Below are 15,324 nucleotides of genomic sequence, written 5' to 3'. Positions count from 1 at the left end.
GTGTTCTTGTATATAGTACATATTTATACCAAGAGCAAAAGCTCACGCAGGTCTAGCATAGGAGAGACTGGCTTTAACGGGATGGTAGACTTGAGAAAATAAATACGATCATCTTTTCAAATCGAGTGTAGTGTTTTGATTTCAGAGATTAGAATAACGCCGACTAGATATTGTGCGGTTCAATAGTAATAAACTACCTAATACTGTATTCATCATCGTAGGCGCAAAACAAATAGCTCTAGAAGCCTCCGTGAAGCAGTGGTTTGAACGCCTTCTTTCCCACCTACGAACCCACTTCACCAGTGCCAACCTATCTCTTAACCCTTAGACAGGTTCACAAGGCCTTCCCCTCCAAGTCAAAACCAACGTCTGCCCCTTCCCCTCCTCCTCACCTTCACCTTTAGCCTCACAAAACCGCACCCCAACCCCCAACCCCTCAAGCCCCTCCTCCTCCGCCCGCCCGTTCCAAAGCATCTGCTCCAGCCGTCCGTCTGTCGTGCACGACACGAAGCCCATAGGCCAGCGGCTGCGCCCCAGCGCATCGCGCACGCCCTTCGTCGCCGGCTTCTGCGTGACCAGGAAGCCGAGGATGGGGCTGCCGGGGGTGGAGGTCGGGTAAGGCGAGCCGAGGAAGGAGTGGCGCCAGGCGGGCGGGGCGCCGGCGAAAGCGCCTTCGAGCTCGCGGATCTGGTGCGGTTTGATCTTGGTGCTCTGCGCGGCGGACGCTTTGCACTGTACGAGGACGCGTAGGGGTGGGTGTGGATGCGGGTTTGAGATGGAGGAGGAGAAGGGGGGGATGGGCAGGCGCCAGGTCCCGAGCAAGTCGATGCCGCAGTCGTCGCGGCCGCCGACGCGGCGCAGGTCGAAGCCTAGGGGCGCGAGGGCGGCGGCGACGGCGTACTCGTACCGCGTGCCGACGTAGGTCTTGGATGTCAGGTCTAGGCCAGTGCGCGCGGCGTAGGCGGCGTAGGAGGCGAGGTCGTTGTGCGTGCTGCCGCTTCCTGAGTTTCCGGGGTAGAGGAGAGGGTGGTCTGGAGGTGAGGGTGAGGTGGAGGATGAGCGCGCATGGTGGGTGGTTCTGAGAAGGTGGTTATGGGTATGTGTATAAGGGGTAGGAGTGGGTATGTGGTGCTGGCGCCATGTTGGGCGGTAGCGTATAATAGGCCTCATTCCATTCCCGGTAGAACTAGTTGAAGACTTCTAGAATGCTAGGGAAGATTGAATTCGACTTTTGTGTAGGAGTTAAACTGATGAATCGATGAGAGGCTCATGGAGGCACGTACCTGCCAGTGGTGTAGATAGTATTCTTTATCGATAAGGTCCTGGCACTCTTTCAGGTCAGATCCCTGTACAAGTAGCCCCACCGTCTCCTACCAAGCAGCAAGTCAATTGTACAACTCCATGTATTTCCAAGCTCAGAACTACCTAGTACACCATTTAGACCATCACCTTGCGCCGAATCCACGAGCATGCGTCATGGGAGACAGACTTACTCAGCTACAAGATGCTGTTGATCAGGTTAGCGGATATATCATGATGAGATTCTGACAGTAACTAACTTCTAACCCTATAGCTCGCGCAGCAATTCGTCGCCAGCATCCACTACATCAACCGACATCACAACCTCGAGACTCTTGGCCCGGGCGATCAAATTCGAGATGTAAAACAAGAGCAGGATGAGTGCAAGTCTCTATAAAAATGGTCTATATACCTACGGCACATCTGCTAATACACTATGCAGTGGACCCGCACCCCGAAGACGTCTTCAAGGCATCGCAACTCGAGCTTGCCCAAGACCTAATCACGAAAGAGCAACAGATCGAGCTTCTTATCTCCATACTCCCTGGTCTCGACAACAGCGAACAAGACCAAGAGCGCAACATCAAAGAACTAGAAGAGGAACTCAAGGTTGCCGAGGCACAACGACAGGAGGCGATCAAAGAGAAGGAAGACACCATGGTGAAACTAGACGCCGTTATCCGAAGCATCAGACGCCCGTGATTACTAGACGTCGCATGGTGGGATGTAGATGTGATACCCCGGTCAGGTTAGGCGTTTTGGACATCGTTGCTTTTCTAGCAGGTTATGGGAAACGCAAATGTGGTCTATATTGGACTATAACAATGGTTTATTATACGCAACCGAGCTTCATTGCCTTTCTCTGTCTCATGCCATTTATGCTGGATTTGATGATTTGAAAAATTGCGGGAATACTTCCCGTAGCTCTTCCAGATGCCTTATCTGATATTTAGATGCTTGAGTTGCTGGAACTGGTAGGCCCTCCTCGACTAAGTGAGCCGATGTCCATCCCAGCTGTTGCGCGCCGACTGCGTTTGCGTATGAATCGTCTAGATATAGTCAGCTGTCGTGATTCTGGATATTACGTGGTTAGCGGTTCATATGAAGATGTACTTACCAACAAAATAGCAATCCTCAGCTCGATCTACCCCGGCCTCCTTCATCGCCTTAGCAAACATATCCTTATGTGGCTTGCATATGATAGGGACTTGCGAATAATCGCAATATGTAAGACCCTCAAACAGATCATCGATGCCTAAGAGCTTGACAACTCGTCGGCCGTGTGTGACGTAGGCGTTAGTCAGGAGCCATAATTTCACTTTTGACGTGTCAATATCCTCGAGCAGCTTTCGTAATTGCGGGTTCTGTTTGATAATGCCCTCCAGGGGTAAAGCGTCGTCAACCTTGGCGTTGTAGTCTAGGGGATCGATCTGGTGATGCCGCACCAGTCCTTCGATCGCGAGACCGTAGTTCTTGTAATACTCTTTATGCAATTTCACGGCTTCCTCTTCCGGGAGTCCGAGATGTGTCGCAAAGTATACATCTATGAGGTCGGCCATCAGGTCATGGACTTTAGTGCCTAGGCTAATAATCAGCATCAGTTACTTCCTCCATTCCCTCTCTGCACTTGACTTTTTTATTGTAGCTAAAACATACTTCTAGGATAGAGGCAATTGTCGATATCGCTGTTTGAATTGTTAATGTCGATTCTACGCATCATTATAAGGGGAACTCACAAGAATAGGACAGGTCTCGAAGTTGTTGCCCCATTGGGCTCCGTAGTTTGCGAACCCATGGCTCCGAGTTTTTGTATGTAGGTAGTATGTGATGAGAGCGGAGTTGGTAGTAAAGAGTTATATAGGCAAATTAAAAATAATATAAATATTTTATAGTTGTGTCCCTACGTGAGACTTCAAGTGAGTAAGAGCCAGCGCAGTTAAGTGACAATGAATGGACTCTTAAGACTATCAAGAATTAAGGAAACGACTCAGGCGTCCTGACAGGATGTTAAAGCGGTTGACGCGGATAGAAAGCGAAGTAATTGGGGAATTTAGTAGAATAGTCTAGAGACCAAGCAGTTACTATGATTGCAAATACATATGATATAGTAGGCATTTATATGGATATCATCATTCTTCTAGATATCATGTCTGTTCCCAAGATTTATAGACGCTTCGAACTTGAATTAGCCCTTCGTAGTCAAGTGCGGTTTAAGCTTTGAGTCACCGGCAAACCGAGACATCATGAGTTCGAAATAATCTGAAAGCAGCAATTTTTGCAATAGAGTACTCGGGTCCACAAGCACTAATGAAAACACAACCATGATTGGCTGAATATCCTTCCGCTAATCAAGCGCCCGAGCCGGTCAAACCTCGGTCCTCGTCGAGAGTTGATTGCTGGAAATATTAGCTCAATTATTTAGCGGTTTCGCAACGCAGAGCACAGAACCTCATCGCAGATGCCTCATGAGTTTCTGCTTAGGTTTTGCGAGACTTGGTTGGGTGGTGTAGTATAATGGTCAGTACAACACGTTGTGGACCTAATGCTGCTCCCGTGTAAATCTGGGTTCGATTCCCAGCACCGCCAACATTTTTTTGCCAATTTCCTGCAATCGCATAATCTGCCACTTATTGTTTTCTTTTTTTCTTTCTTCTTCTTTTTTTAATTTTTATTTATTTTTATGATACCCTCTCCAATATTGATCGAGGCTTTATTCGCATGCGAAAGCAACTTGCAGAATTGTATTGCATTGTATGATCACGGCAACGTCGTAGTTACCTCAGCTAAATTCAGACTGTGGAAGTTACGTCGCTGTGTCGGTACCTAGGTACCTAGTGGGTGACCAATGCACCGTGCACGTTGCACCTGAAATCCAACTGAAAAAAATAACATTTGAAATTCCAACCGGAGCTTAACTCGTCATGCGACACGTCTCTTGCTTTTCCATTTCTTTCCTCATCAACTTTCCGTCTTGACACAACCGCCGTGAATATATTGCCATCAAGGCGATATTTTCAATTCAAGTGATCTTCACGCCGTTCAACACAAACAAAAAAAAGCAATCTCGTAATTGTATACACAATCTATCGTTCTTGTTTCTTGCTGCGCGGTGTTAGTCCTCGATCTATGGACGGTTCTTTTGCCCAGCTGATTCCTCGTAATCATGGCTCAAGTTAGCATCCCAAAAGAACCCGTCGCCATAGCTTCAGGCTATCACCCGGGCGGTCAGAATGGAAGTTTAACACCAGCTGATCTAGAAGAGATCCGCGAATATCAGAAGGTTATCAGCTTTCGAGATACCATAGTATCTGGCAAGCATCCTCGTATCAAGGTTGCTGCTAAGTCTTCCACTCCAGCTCAACAAGCTCAAGCTACTTCTACTTCGCTCGCGACAGATCGCGTTGCGCCATCATCGTCGCTCACACAACCCCAAGCTTTGCAAAATCTACATGCACCTAATCTCAATTCCCATCAGGTGGACAATCTTAATTCTTTCAAGGTCAACTCACAACAATCAGCTGTCGCCGCAACTGCGGCTGGTGCTCCTGGCGCCTCTGGTGCTTCTGGTGCTTCCTCTACATTTATCCCAGGTGTCTCGACGCCTTTAGATCATAAGACAGCCATTCAGAACTTTAAAACTAAAACATGGTATCTTGAGAGACAAAGACAAAAGCTCGAACAGGAACTCGCAGAGCAGGTTCAGCTGCGACCAGCCTTGATATCCTCATCTGAGCATATTGACTTAGATCTTGCAGATGTTTTGGCAAAGGCAATAACTGTCGTACAGGCCACGGCTCCGATGTCTATCGATACCCCTAACGCTGCCACCATTTCCGACTCGAACGATTCCTTTGATGATAATACGTTTTATTCCAGTTCGTTAGAGACCCCAGGCTCGCGTGCCTCGCCCGCCTCGCCTCGAGTCCAGAAGGTGACGAGTCAAGATGCACCAGGGCAGGACAACGTTACCCCCCAGCGTAGACAAAACGCAGCGCCGCCGGTCAGACCGCTGCCTAGGTATGTTCCCTATTATCCACTTACAGCCCAACACCATCGTACCAACAAACATATCAGTCAAAGCGAACAGCCGACTCAGGCCGCGAGTAGTTCGCGCCAATTGCCACCGAGCACTGGCATCCCACCCCAGCCTACTCAAGGCCCTGAATCGTCGTTGGTAGCACAGTTCCACCAGTTGCACTCTATAGAGCCGCAGGTTATCAGTTCAGACAGCGGTCCTGCTAGTAGGTCAGACAATGGCAATACAGATTCGGATCAGCCTGGTGACTTTAGAACTCGCCTCGCCGGCTTACTTCCTCCTCCCTTGATGCACCAACAGCATCAGGGCCCGTTAGTCCGAGCTCACGATCTTTCGCCGTATGCCCCCCAACCTGCACATATTTCATCGTTAGCAACAGCTCGGGTACCACCTACGTCCGATCCAGAAATTAGCATCTTGCCAGGTGCACCGGCACAGGTAACTGCACTGAGACAAGAGCGTGGAGCTGTCACTAGTCCTGAGAGCTCCCCCCAAGGAGAGAAAAGAAGCAAGAAGAAGAATAACAAGAAGAACAAGAGAAAGGCCGAGCCGAGAGTATCAGACGTCCCGGGATCTCCTTACATCAAGCCCGAACCTCGATCGCCTTCACCTTTGTCGGCTCCGCAATTTGCCCGACCTCCTCAGAAGCGACTACGATCCGGCTCCCATCATCAGCCAGAGCTAGTGTATGATGAGCCACGAATCCAGCGACCAGTGTCTGTACTGCGTCGCGAACAGTTTAGTACGGTACATGCGCCAATTGATCGGTCTCCTTATGGGTTTGAAAGAGTGGACGATCCGTACGCAAGACAATTGCACCATTCTGTAGCTCCGGCAAGCCAGAGATTGGAGCGCGCCGTGTACGAAGAGCGACGAGCTGACGGAGCGGCCGTGCAATATGTCCAACGGGTTCAATCTCCCTATGATTATGCGACTCCCTACAGCGTTGTCGAGTCGCGCCCTTTACGCTCGGCTAGTTACTCCTTAAACCCCCAGTATCGAGAGTTTTCTACTTACCCGCGGGATGGCCGAATGAGTGCGCGGCCTTATGCTGATCGTGCTAGATCACGATCGCCTATTATTATCGAGAGACGTTCCCCTGCCATGGCACCTCCCGCGCCCCCGCCTCGTATCATAGTTGACCAATATGGTCGCGAGTATATCGAACCTCCCCGTGCTAGCACCGTTTCTCGTCATTCGGTCGTACCAGCTCCGCGGCCAGCCGAACGCGAGATTATATACGAACGAGTTCCGGCGCGCGTTCCGTCTCGTATGTCCAGGGAGACATTTGAAGAAGACGCGATTCTCTACCGACGCTCGTCGCCTGCCTATGCTCCTCGGCGTGTATTCACACAGCCAGAATACGGCGTTGATTACAGAAGCTACCGTGAACGTGATTATCCGACGCAACCTATTGGAGCACCCGGTCAAGAATTTGCACCGATCCGAGGAGCAATTGGCGGACGGGCGCCGGAGGATATGTCTAGAGACTATCTCCCTAGAGCCACAACCGTACGTCCAGCGGAGGCTGTGCCATATTATCATAGACCTGGTACCATACGACCGGATATACCTCCCAGACAGTATGCTGCTAGCGTTAACCCTGAGGTAAGAAGAGATGTGGTGCCTCCGGTGGCTAGGGAGTTTAGCGTCAGACCGGTAGAACGTGATGCACACAGACGCGAATATAGCGTTCGTCCAGTAGATCGTCTGTATAACAGACCACTACATGCAGATGAAGACGTCACCTTCATCGAAAACCCCCAAGCAGCTCAACCGGAGATTATTTACACAGAAAATAGTCGACGTCAGCCATATTAGTGAGCATGTGCTACCTACGGGTGGTATACAGGGGGTTGAACATCATGGCTAAACCTGAGAAGGACTAATTGGAGATAATGTGCCTCGTTGGTTTTCCTACTGCATAAGTAGCCGACGTTGGCATTATTCGGACGTGGTAAAGAGTTTAAGCCCTGCCATAGTCTTGGTGTTGTACTGTACTGCCATACTGGCTTAGCCGAGTGTGAATCTGCTGAGCATTGGCATTGAGGTGGGGGTTCGTGAACTAAGGCATTGGTTTAAGTGCCTAGTGTACTCTGGAATTTGGGTGGCATGCAGGCTTCCCTATTTGACGAAGCTTGATACAGTCGGGTGCTCGTGTACGCACTTGCACCGACTGTACATAATTCTTAGGCTGCCTCAATCAACTACACATAGGACCCCAAATCGTTCCGCATTCCTTTAATGAGTGACACGGTGCATGTTAATGATTTTATTAAACTTATATTGTAGCAACTTTGTCTGCATAGGCGAGGCAAATGTGTAAAATAGGCAAGGGATAGACGTGAGAAGGCGTTCCTCTTGCATGTATTGCAACCATATCTACTGTCATTTTCGATTGTGGTTGTAGGATGTTAGCCGAAGCGGTGGTCGGCATTACACGAATGCACATCGTCCCCAATTCCGGCTATCTAGAGGTATATTGTCGAGGTGGAAGACAACTTTGCCTAATAAGAGTACAGGTATTGGGTGCTACTAGGTCTTATAACTATTTGTCCATGATCTACGTGGTTAATTATTCTCTTCGACTGACGATTACCATTTAAGAAATCATCTTCGCTTTTGTCTCCGTTGATTTACGGATACCTAACAAGTAAACATAAAACATAAAAGATGCCCCAATACAGTATCGTCTAGTTCGGCTCGGGATGGGGGCTACCAGCCCTACACGCATAAGCCGTCCCACCACCGGACCTTCGGCAGCCATCACACACACGCACGACGCGCGGCCCCGGATGCCCCTTAAAGGTAGGGGAATAGGGGGACATCGGAAGTATGTTAAGATCTTGAATCAAGGCCAGTATTTCAATAAAGGGAGCCCCGTGGCATACTCGTAGTCGAAGATTGTTTACCTACTAGACATGTACGACATCAATGCTTAGTATTTGCTGGTATTGGTATGTGGCACTCTTCCAGGGGTTCGGGCTTGACTTGGTCGTATAATTTGTTATTATTCTTCTGATTTCCTTGGAAGCTTAAGTGAGGTAGGTAGCCAAGAGATCAGGAAAAGAAAGCAATCTTGATGGAAATCGACAAGGGGAAATGCTCAGCTGAAGCTTCACGAGGCAAAGACGAGGGGGGGACCCTAACTTACTTAGTTAATAGCTACATTATCCTACATATATGTGGTTGCTTTGTCTTGCTACGTGTTGTCTCCTGCTTTAATAATTTCCGGGCGATTTAATAAAGAAAGGGATGAGAGGAAGCGCGGGAGTTCCGCCAACTCAGATCGATACATTAGATGTGTTAACTACTGACATACCTACATACTTTAGGCCCGTAGTTTGCAGTAGTTGGATATGTGATATGTACACAATAAGAAGGAATATCTGAGCTAGGCGCCGTAATCCATCTGATTGTCTGATTCTTTGACTCTCTGTCGGCTCGAGCTTCCAGTTTACCGGGCTTGCAATGTATGAGAATGTAGGAGAAAGAGGTACATGCTGCGAATGTACGGATCCGTAGTGTAGAAGTTGTACCGTACTTGGTCAACAGTGGTCCCGTGTACCGTGGCTATGTCTGTTTGGCATGCACCTCAAATAGGGTAGACTGGGTAGAACAAGCCTTAGATATGAAATTTGATAGTTGACATCCCTGTATACCTTATACATAATCCTGGAGTTCGTGTTGCCCCCATTTGACAAAGATTGACTTACCTAGATGTTGCCTCGATGTTTCTTGCACGGACCAAAACCTATCGAGGACGAGACCTGTCACGACTACTAATCACAATATCTTGTCTTCGACAACCTTGGAAGTGCTGAGATGTGAGACGTCTAGCTGCGTGTAGTAGCAGCGGTAGCAAGAGGTCTCGAACGATTGAACCCAGCATCGAACTCGAGTAAGTAAGAAACCTAGCGTTAATCATGTCAACTGGTCCACGGGGTACATGTAGTTAGCTGAATAATCATAGTCAAGGTCCACTTATACCTCGATATAGTGCATCACAGTGCAACATCGATGTACATCTTTTCCTTGTACTATATGGATGTATACATTAAACTTCCAGGTTGAGGGAAAAGAGATCTTAGCATGAAGCTCGGCCAAGGGCCAAGGCAAGATTCAATTCCTAGATATTCCAGGACTACACATATACAGTATATTTATACTTGCAGTCCATTTAAGTTAGGACCGTCGGGTATAGGTTATCTTTTCGCACCTCTACCTTATCTTCCCGAGAGCGTTGGATTGCCAGTGCTCTTGCTTTTACCTGGCGGGAAATAGGTAAGGAGGTGGATTCGATGTTGTTAGTAAATCCCACTGCTAATGATGACGAGAGAAAAGAAATCACCCGTATGTACTTTTCCAATGCTATGTACCCGCACTCTACATGACTGCCCATCTTATTCATGTAGACTCTAGGGTTCGATTGTTAGGTCCAACTCAAAATTCTAGCAAATTCTTAGCAAATCCTTGTGCGTTTGCTCCTGCAAGTACTAAGCCGACGATAGTCACGAGGTACATACTGTAACAGGCGTTACAATACCAAGGTATACCAAGGTATCAAGGCATGTAGGTAGTGTATAATAGAATTCGTGCTAGTGACTGCTACAGTTTTATTCGCAGCAGGTGCAAGCCCGCAAACCTGCAACAAGGGCTCTAAGTGGAGCTGGATCCAGTCTCCGGCGCCCCCACTACGACTGGACGAACTGGAAGGAGACTGGAATGAGGGAATGAACGATGAGCAGAATGAGTTTGGACCATCGACCAACCGCGCTAAGCCCACACAAAGCATTGCTTAGCATCGCATTACCTCTGAAGATACCCGTGGACTTGCTACCAGCCTACCAGGTACATCCATACCTTGTAACTTTGCATGTGGTAACTCGCGCACTGTTCAGGGCTTTTCAAGGCTCTCAAGGGCTTTCCCACCTGCACCATGTGCCATCCCAGGGCTTTTTCTTACCCAAGTTCCCCTAGAATCTAACGGTCCCATTCGTCGAAAACCAAACCAGCTTATGCTGACTGCAGAAGCAACCAGCAAGCACAGCTTTCGACACACCCGACACTTCGGGCTTTTGGCTCGTTCCATCGATTCTTCCAGTCCACCACATCTCACGTTCCCAGTCCTGTTCCCAGTCCCAAAAACCATCCGTACATCCATCCCGTCAATTCCACTTCTCCTCACCATTCATTCTCTCTAACCTCCCCACTAACAGCAGTAGAGGTTTCGCAGTCTCTTTTTTTAACGAGAGAAGAGAGGAGAGAGAGAGAGAGATAGAAAAGGCAGAGAGAAGACCACCAAACGATAACTTCGGTTTTCTCCTCTTCCTTGTTCTCTTTTTCCTTTTTTTCTTAATTTAGTTATTTCTCTTATTTCTTCCTTCTTTTAACTTACTGCCTCGAGATACCCCATTTCCTCCCTCTCGTCATCATACTACTTACTCCTCCTCTATCCCCCAGGACCCCTTCCTCCCCCCGGTTTCACCATGCAAAAGCTCGCCAACATGCGTCACTGGCCCGAGAGGATGAGCCCAAACTTCGGCATGTCGTCGAGACCGAACATGAACATGACCGCCATAAATCCCCATCAGAAAGCCGGAGCTCCGGGAGCTTCGTTAAGTCCCTCGCCTGCCGCCGATACCACCATCCACTTCGCCTTCAATGTCCCGTTCGCGTCCGATCTGGCCGGTCCCAATACGGAGGAGATTTTGCATGCGACTGGCGAGGCTGTCTTCAGATGGACGCATCCAGGAGACGCTCCCGATGACATACCCGTCTACGAGCTGCCGGTTCATGCTCAGAACTTGGCCAATTTGCAAAACCTGTGCAGGGAGCTTACAAAAGGCCCTTTGCCAATCGAGGCCCACGTTGTCTCGAGTGTGCCAAAGAACTGCAAGTCGCAAGTCACCACCGTGTGTCTTTCCGGTTCGCCGGAACTCGTCCACAAGAGTCGTGAAACTATATTGAGCGATACTCCTTTAGCGCTGGTATGCATATTATGGCTCCCTTCTAACAAAGTAACAAAGAAAGGGATGGCTAAACTAGATGTTCGTAGAGGTGCACGACCGTCGACGTAAACTACGGGTTAATTGTCGACGCCCAAGCCGGCGCATTACAGAAGAATGTCACCAATACTCTAGACGCTTTTGCCGAATTTTGCGGGGTAGACATTTTCATCCTAGGTCCCAAGCTCACACCCACTGTCGACGGCCTCAATGGTGACGTAGAAGTCATTAGAGATCAGAGATGGAGGGTTGCCATTTACGGAGACAGCGAATCTACTGAGCATGCTAAGACTCAGGTTCTCATTTTCATTGATAAATTGGTATATATCCTGAGCGTCGGGTCTTAATTAAGCGCAAGTGATTACGATGCTAATTTCAATTGTAGCTTAAACGCGAGTTCGACATGATGCGTTTTGAGACCACGTTGCACCCGATCGTGTGTGGTCGTTCACGAAAGAACATCAAGTTAATCGAGTCGATAACGAACACGGCCATCTACTTTCCTCCGTTTGCTCAATTGCACCGATATTGCCCGCCGAATGCCAACCGCCGAAACCCGGAAGAGATATTTATCACTGGCGAGAATCCTCAAGGCATAGAATTAGCTAAGCGCAAGATTCATGAGTTGGTGAACAGGACAAAGCTCTTCATCAAGGATTCCGTAGTTTCAGCCCCGAAGATAGATAGTATCTTGCTTGGGCGAATGGACAAGGTCCGCAAGATCATGGAGACCAATGGTACTTACATCATGTTCCCGCCATTGGCCTCTCAACGTAACATGATCAGGGTCCAAGGTGTTGAAGGACTCCACATTGAACGGACCATGAAGGAAATCATGTCACTCGTATGTCTCCAGGTATAATTTCAGTTTGGTATATGCTAACTGACAGTTCAGGCTGGCCAATTCTACTTTGCGTCATGGTGGATCCAGCAAACCGGTGTATCTCAGCTGCCCGGTCCTCAGGAAATTCGCAGCATGCTCTGTGATATTTGTGCCAATTCCGATGCGGATATCTCCTTCGACAAGATGACATTTACAATCAATGGCTCTGATGACGCCGTGAAGCAGGCTTTAGGTGTGCTTTCGCAGATCAAGTTCGTGAACCAGACTCAGCATCAGATTCGAGTCAAGATCGAACTCGCCAACGAACACAAGGAGTTTGTGTCGGGCAAGAAGAATGGCAAGATCAACAAGATTATGACGCAGAGTAGGCCAATCCAGAATGAACTTTGTAAGTTTGTTGTGCTAACGTGTTACAGGCAACGTTCAGATCATTTTCGACAGCTTCAGAGAGTACAATTTTGATATTGATGTTATTGCGCCTTCTTATGACTCTATGAAGCAGGGGATGACACTGGTAGAGCAGGAAATGCCTGCCTCCATCTCTTTCCATGTTCCTGACCAATATCACAAACGAATTATTGGCATTGGTGGTCAGCACATCCAGCGTATCATGAAGAAGCACTCTGTCTTTGTTAAATTCTCGAACGCTATGGATCGTGGTAAGAATCCTGCCACTAGGAATACCGGGGCTCGAGGCTTATTAACAGGTGCGTTAGGCGGCATGGGTCGTGAAGATGACGATGTCAAGGTTGATAACGTCATCTGTCGAACTCCAGCTCGAAATGCCCAGAACCTTGAGTTGGTCAAGACTGAGATTCTGGACATGGTGGATAGGGCCGTAAGTTACACTTATATCTCACTTGCAAGGACGAGGAGGCTGACAATATTGATAGCACTCTGAATTTACTTCACAAATCGTACATGTTGATCGCCTCTACCACAGACAGCTCATATCCCGTCTACAGGAGCTTGAGGAGCTTGAGAAGAAGTGGAACTGCAAGATTGTTTTTCCCAGTACTGAGCAGGCCAGCGATGAAGTGACCGTTACTGGCCCAGAGTGGCAGGTGCCCCTATGCGCTGACGAGTTCTTGGTAAGTCTAACAGGCCATTACAACATAAGATAGCTATCATTAACATTCATTCGAAGGGCATGGTTCCTGAAACCCACGAATTGGTCCTTACTCGCACACCATCTCTGGTCAAATTCCTCGAGTCCCCCGACTTCGTCAACGAGCTCGTCTCGAAGCTGAAGAACCAACATGAAGTAACCCTCGAAGTGCACGAAAACGCCGAAGAGAAAACCGATGACGGGGAACGAACCGTGACTCTATTGTGGAGGCTGACTCGTAACAATACTGGCGGCCTCCGCGACGCCATCGACTTTCTCATGGAGCAGTTTGCGGCCGCGAGCGTTGATGCCACCATTGTTAAGGGGGCGATCCCCCGTCCCAAGTCGGACTCATTCGAGGATTCGCTGCAGTACTTCGATTCAAAACTTCTCCAACATGCTCCTACTCCTGTTGGAACGGATTCGCCCACTAAGCCAGTCTTTGGCGAGGACATGACCCAGCAGCGAACCACCACCATTTTTGACAAGCTTCGAAAGCCGTCTCAGCTGTTGTCTTCTCTTGACCGCAGAAAGAACAGCTCCCACTCGATGAACACATTTTTCAAGGGTTCGAACAATGTGTCCAAGTCGTCTCTTATCTCGATAGATTCGACCCGCAGCTTTAACGCTGACCGAAACCCCTGGAACGATAGCGGCGTCAATCTTCCAGATGATGACAACCATCCCTGGTCGACCCGTCATTTTAGCAACGGGTTCGACAACAAACTAACGCCGAACACGATCCCCCACGGCGGCGAAATCACACCACGCCATGGCGCGCGTGCGTCTGGTGATAGTGGCCGGCCGTCAACTTCTCATTCTACGAATTCAGGATACCCCGGTCCAATTGGACCATACCGTTAGATTCCGTCTTTTAGATGCTCTACGTGCAAGCAATACCCCCCGGCTGGATATACCCTGGCGTAAAAATACCCCGATCCTATGATCATGCATCGGTCGGCTCTGCGTTTCATAATTCTTTTTTTACCTCTTTGCCTTGCTTTATAGTTTCGTCTCTCATCTCTCTATTCCTTCTTATGGTTTCAAAGTCTATTGTTTGTCTGCTTTCTCTTTATTTTCTATTTTATTCCGCCTTGCGACGCAGCCAGGCGATGGCTGCAGATGATTCTATTTGATGCTTTATATCCACGAGTACATCTGGACATGATACCACGAGCTGCGCAAGACGGAATACGGCGTTGCAGATTGGAGCGGGAGGACGCCGTCGGATGATACCACAGAAAAGCACACAGAAAATTTGATACACACTTTCGGGCAGAAAAATACCAGAGTTGTTGCGCTTTTATTTTTCGCTCGATCGAGAGGCGTTGGTTTTATAGGACTTGATTTTGATTTGGAGGCACTCCATCGTATACCCTACATATCCTTACCATCCTTTCGGAAGCGAACGACACACGGGGCGAATTCTCTGTTGAGGTGGCTGCAACCAAATTTGAGCAATAGGATGTTGGTTGAAAGAAGAGGGCTCGGGAGGTAGACTGCAATATGGGTTTGGGAGGATAGGCAGGCGGGATACCACGAACGAACGATTGACGGTGTAGCTAGTAGGCTACGTTTGTACGATATCACAGAGATGATAGGCAATGATACCCTCTGGTTCTGAACGACTTGGCGTTTGCCGCATCCACGTATGGCCGATGTTCCTTTATACCTACTTACCTGCTTACCTACGAATGATGCATTCAAGGGGTTTGTGGTATTATTGTTGTCGCAGAATTGCAGTCTTCATATAGTAGGCGGAGGTGACATGTTGGTGGCAATAGAGCCCCTGCCGATTACTGAGACGGGTATTGATATGAAGGTGAGAAGGCGAGGGAGACAAACGGGAAGCGTTGCCGTTTACGAATTGATTAGGTATTACGCCAATCTCTTGCCATACTAGTTTTAGGGGAAGGTCACGCGAGCAAAAGAAACGTATTAAAAAGAAAAAGAAAGAGCTTCTATTCGTTTCTTGTAATCTCATTCACTAGCCATATACCTACAGTGTGTTTTAAGGTAAGAGCATCCG

General features: G+C 48.5%; 5 protein-coding genes and 1 non-coding gene across 6 annotated transcripts; 4 read left to right on the top strand and 2 right to left on the bottom strand.

The window, feature by feature from the left end:
* Positions 1 to 108: 108 nt before the first annotated feature.
* On the bottom strand, positions 109 to 1,282 carry F4807DRAFT_441935 (uncharacterized protein). Its single transcript, XM_047999425.1, has one exon. It carries the CDS (start codon positions 1,168 to 1,170, stop codon positions 325 to 327), a length of 846 nt encoding a protein of 281 aa, XP_047850211.1. The 5' UTR covers positions 1,171 to 1,282; the 3' UTR covers positions 109 to 324.
* A 101-nt stretch (positions 1,283 to 1,383) lies between these two features.
* Positions 1,384 to 2,097, top strand: F4807DRAFT_441934 (CSE2-domain-containing protein). Its single transcript, XM_047999424.1, has 3 exons — positions 1,384 to 1,518; positions 1,574 to 1,682; positions 1,742 to 2,097. Exons 1-3 carry the CDS (start codon positions 1,402 to 1,404, stop codon positions 1,999 to 2,001), a joined length of 486 nt encoding a protein of 161 aa, XP_047850210.1. The 5' UTR covers positions 1,384 to 1,401; the 3' UTR covers positions 2,002 to 2,097.
* On the bottom strand, positions 2,098 to 3,544 carry F4807DRAFT_441931 (pyrimidine 5-nucleotidase). The gene is made up of 4 exons (XM_047999423.1): positions 3,036 to 3,544; positions 2,956 to 2,984; positions 2,417 to 2,878; positions 2,098 to 2,348 (listed from the first exon to the last, which is right to left on the bottom strand). The coding sequence occupies exons 1-4, from the start codon at positions 3,092 to 3,094 to the stop codon at positions 2,176 to 2,178; spliced, it is 723 nt and encodes a 240-aa protein (XP_047850209.1). The 5' UTR covers positions 3,095 to 3,544; the 3' UTR covers positions 2,098 to 2,175.
* Positions 3,545 to 3,799: 255 nt separating this feature from the next.
* On the top strand, positions 3,800 to 3,885 carry F4807DRAFT_t132. Its single transcript has one exon. It is a non-coding gene; the product is annotated as a tRNA-His (tRNA).
* Positions 3,886 to 4,209: 324 nt separating this feature from the next.
* F4807DRAFT_441927 (uncharacterized protein) lies at positions 4,210 to 7,561 on the top strand. The gene is made up of 2 exons (XM_047999422.1): positions 4,210 to 5,316; positions 5,374 to 7,561. The coding sequence occupies exons 1-2, from the start codon at positions 4,463 to 4,465 to the stop codon at positions 7,154 to 7,156; spliced, it is 2,637 nt and encodes an 878-aa protein (XP_047850208.1). The 5' UTR covers positions 4,210 to 4,462; the 3' UTR covers positions 7,157 to 7,561.
* A 3,263-nt stretch (positions 7,562 to 10,824) lies between these two features.
* Positions 10,825 to 14,723, top strand: F4807DRAFT_470877 (uncharacterized protein; the record flags this gene model as incomplete). Its single annotated transcript, XM_048002860.1, has 7 exons — positions 10,825 to 11,325; positions 11,394 to 11,663; positions 11,729 to 12,187; positions 12,239 to 12,551; positions 12,604 to 13,025; positions 13,081 to 13,278; positions 13,335 to 14,723. The coding sequence occupies 7 exons, from the start codon at positions 10,825 to 10,827 to the stop codon at positions 14,157 to 14,159; spliced, it is 2,988 nt and encodes a 995-aa protein (XP_047850207.1). The 3' UTR covers positions 14,160 to 14,723.
* Positions 14,724 to 15,324: the final 601 nt, after the last annotated feature.

Source organism: Annulohypoxylon truncatum (assembly GCF_022578515.1).
Source record: "Annulohypoxylon truncatum strain CBS 140777 unplaced genomic scaffold F4807scaffold_40, whole genome shotgun sequence".
NCBI lineage: Eukaryota > Fungi > Ascomycota > Sordariomycetes > Xylariales > Hypoxylaceae > Annulohypoxylon > Annulohypoxylon truncatum.
Note: the sequence above shows the minus strand (reverse complement) of the source record. Positions and strands in the feature narration are given on the sequence as shown.

What these genes read in the sequence shown, in the direction of transcription:
- F4807DRAFT_441935 (XM_047999425.1), bottom strand. Translation starts at nt 1,170, where the DNA reads ATGAGGCCTATTATACGCTACCGCCCAACATGGCGCCAGCACCACATA.
- F4807DRAFT_441934 (XM_047999424.1), top strand. Translation starts at nt 1,402, where the DNA reads ATGTATTTCCAAGCTCAGAACTACCTAGTACACCATTTAGACCATCAC. An exon ending in TACAAGATGCTGTTGATCAG is followed by an intron (nt 1,519 to 1,573) that starts GTTAGCGGATAT and finishes CTAACCCTATAG; the next exon opens with CTCGCGCAGCAATTCGTCGC. An exon ending in AAAACAAGAGCAGGATGAGT is followed by an intron (nt 1,683 to 1,741) that starts GCAAGTCTCTAT and finishes TACACTATGCAG; the next exon opens with TGGACCCGCACCCCGAAGAC.
- F4807DRAFT_441927 (XM_047999422.1), top strand. Translation starts at nt 4,463, where the DNA reads ATGGCTCAAGTTAGCATCCCAAAAGAACCCGTCGCCATAGCTTCAGGC. An exon ending in CCGGTCAGACCGCTGCCTAG is followed by an intron (nt 5,317 to 5,373) that starts GTATGTTCCCTA and finishes CAAACATATCAG; the next exon opens with TCAAAGCGAACAGCCGACTC.
- F4807DRAFT_441931 (XM_047999423.1), bottom strand. Translation starts at nt 3,094, where the DNA reads ATGGGTTCGCAAACTACGGAGCCCAATGGGGCAACAACTTCGAGACCT. An exon ending in TCGAGACCTGTCCTATTCTT is followed by an intron (nt 2,985 to 3,035) that starts GTGAGTTCCCCT and finishes CAATTCAAACAG; the next exon opens with CGATATCGACAATTGCCTCT. An exon ending in CAATTGCCTCTATCCTAGAA is followed by an intron (nt 2,879 to 2,955) that starts GTATGTTTTAGC and finishes TTATTAGCCTAG; the next exon opens with GCACTAAAGTCCATGACCTG.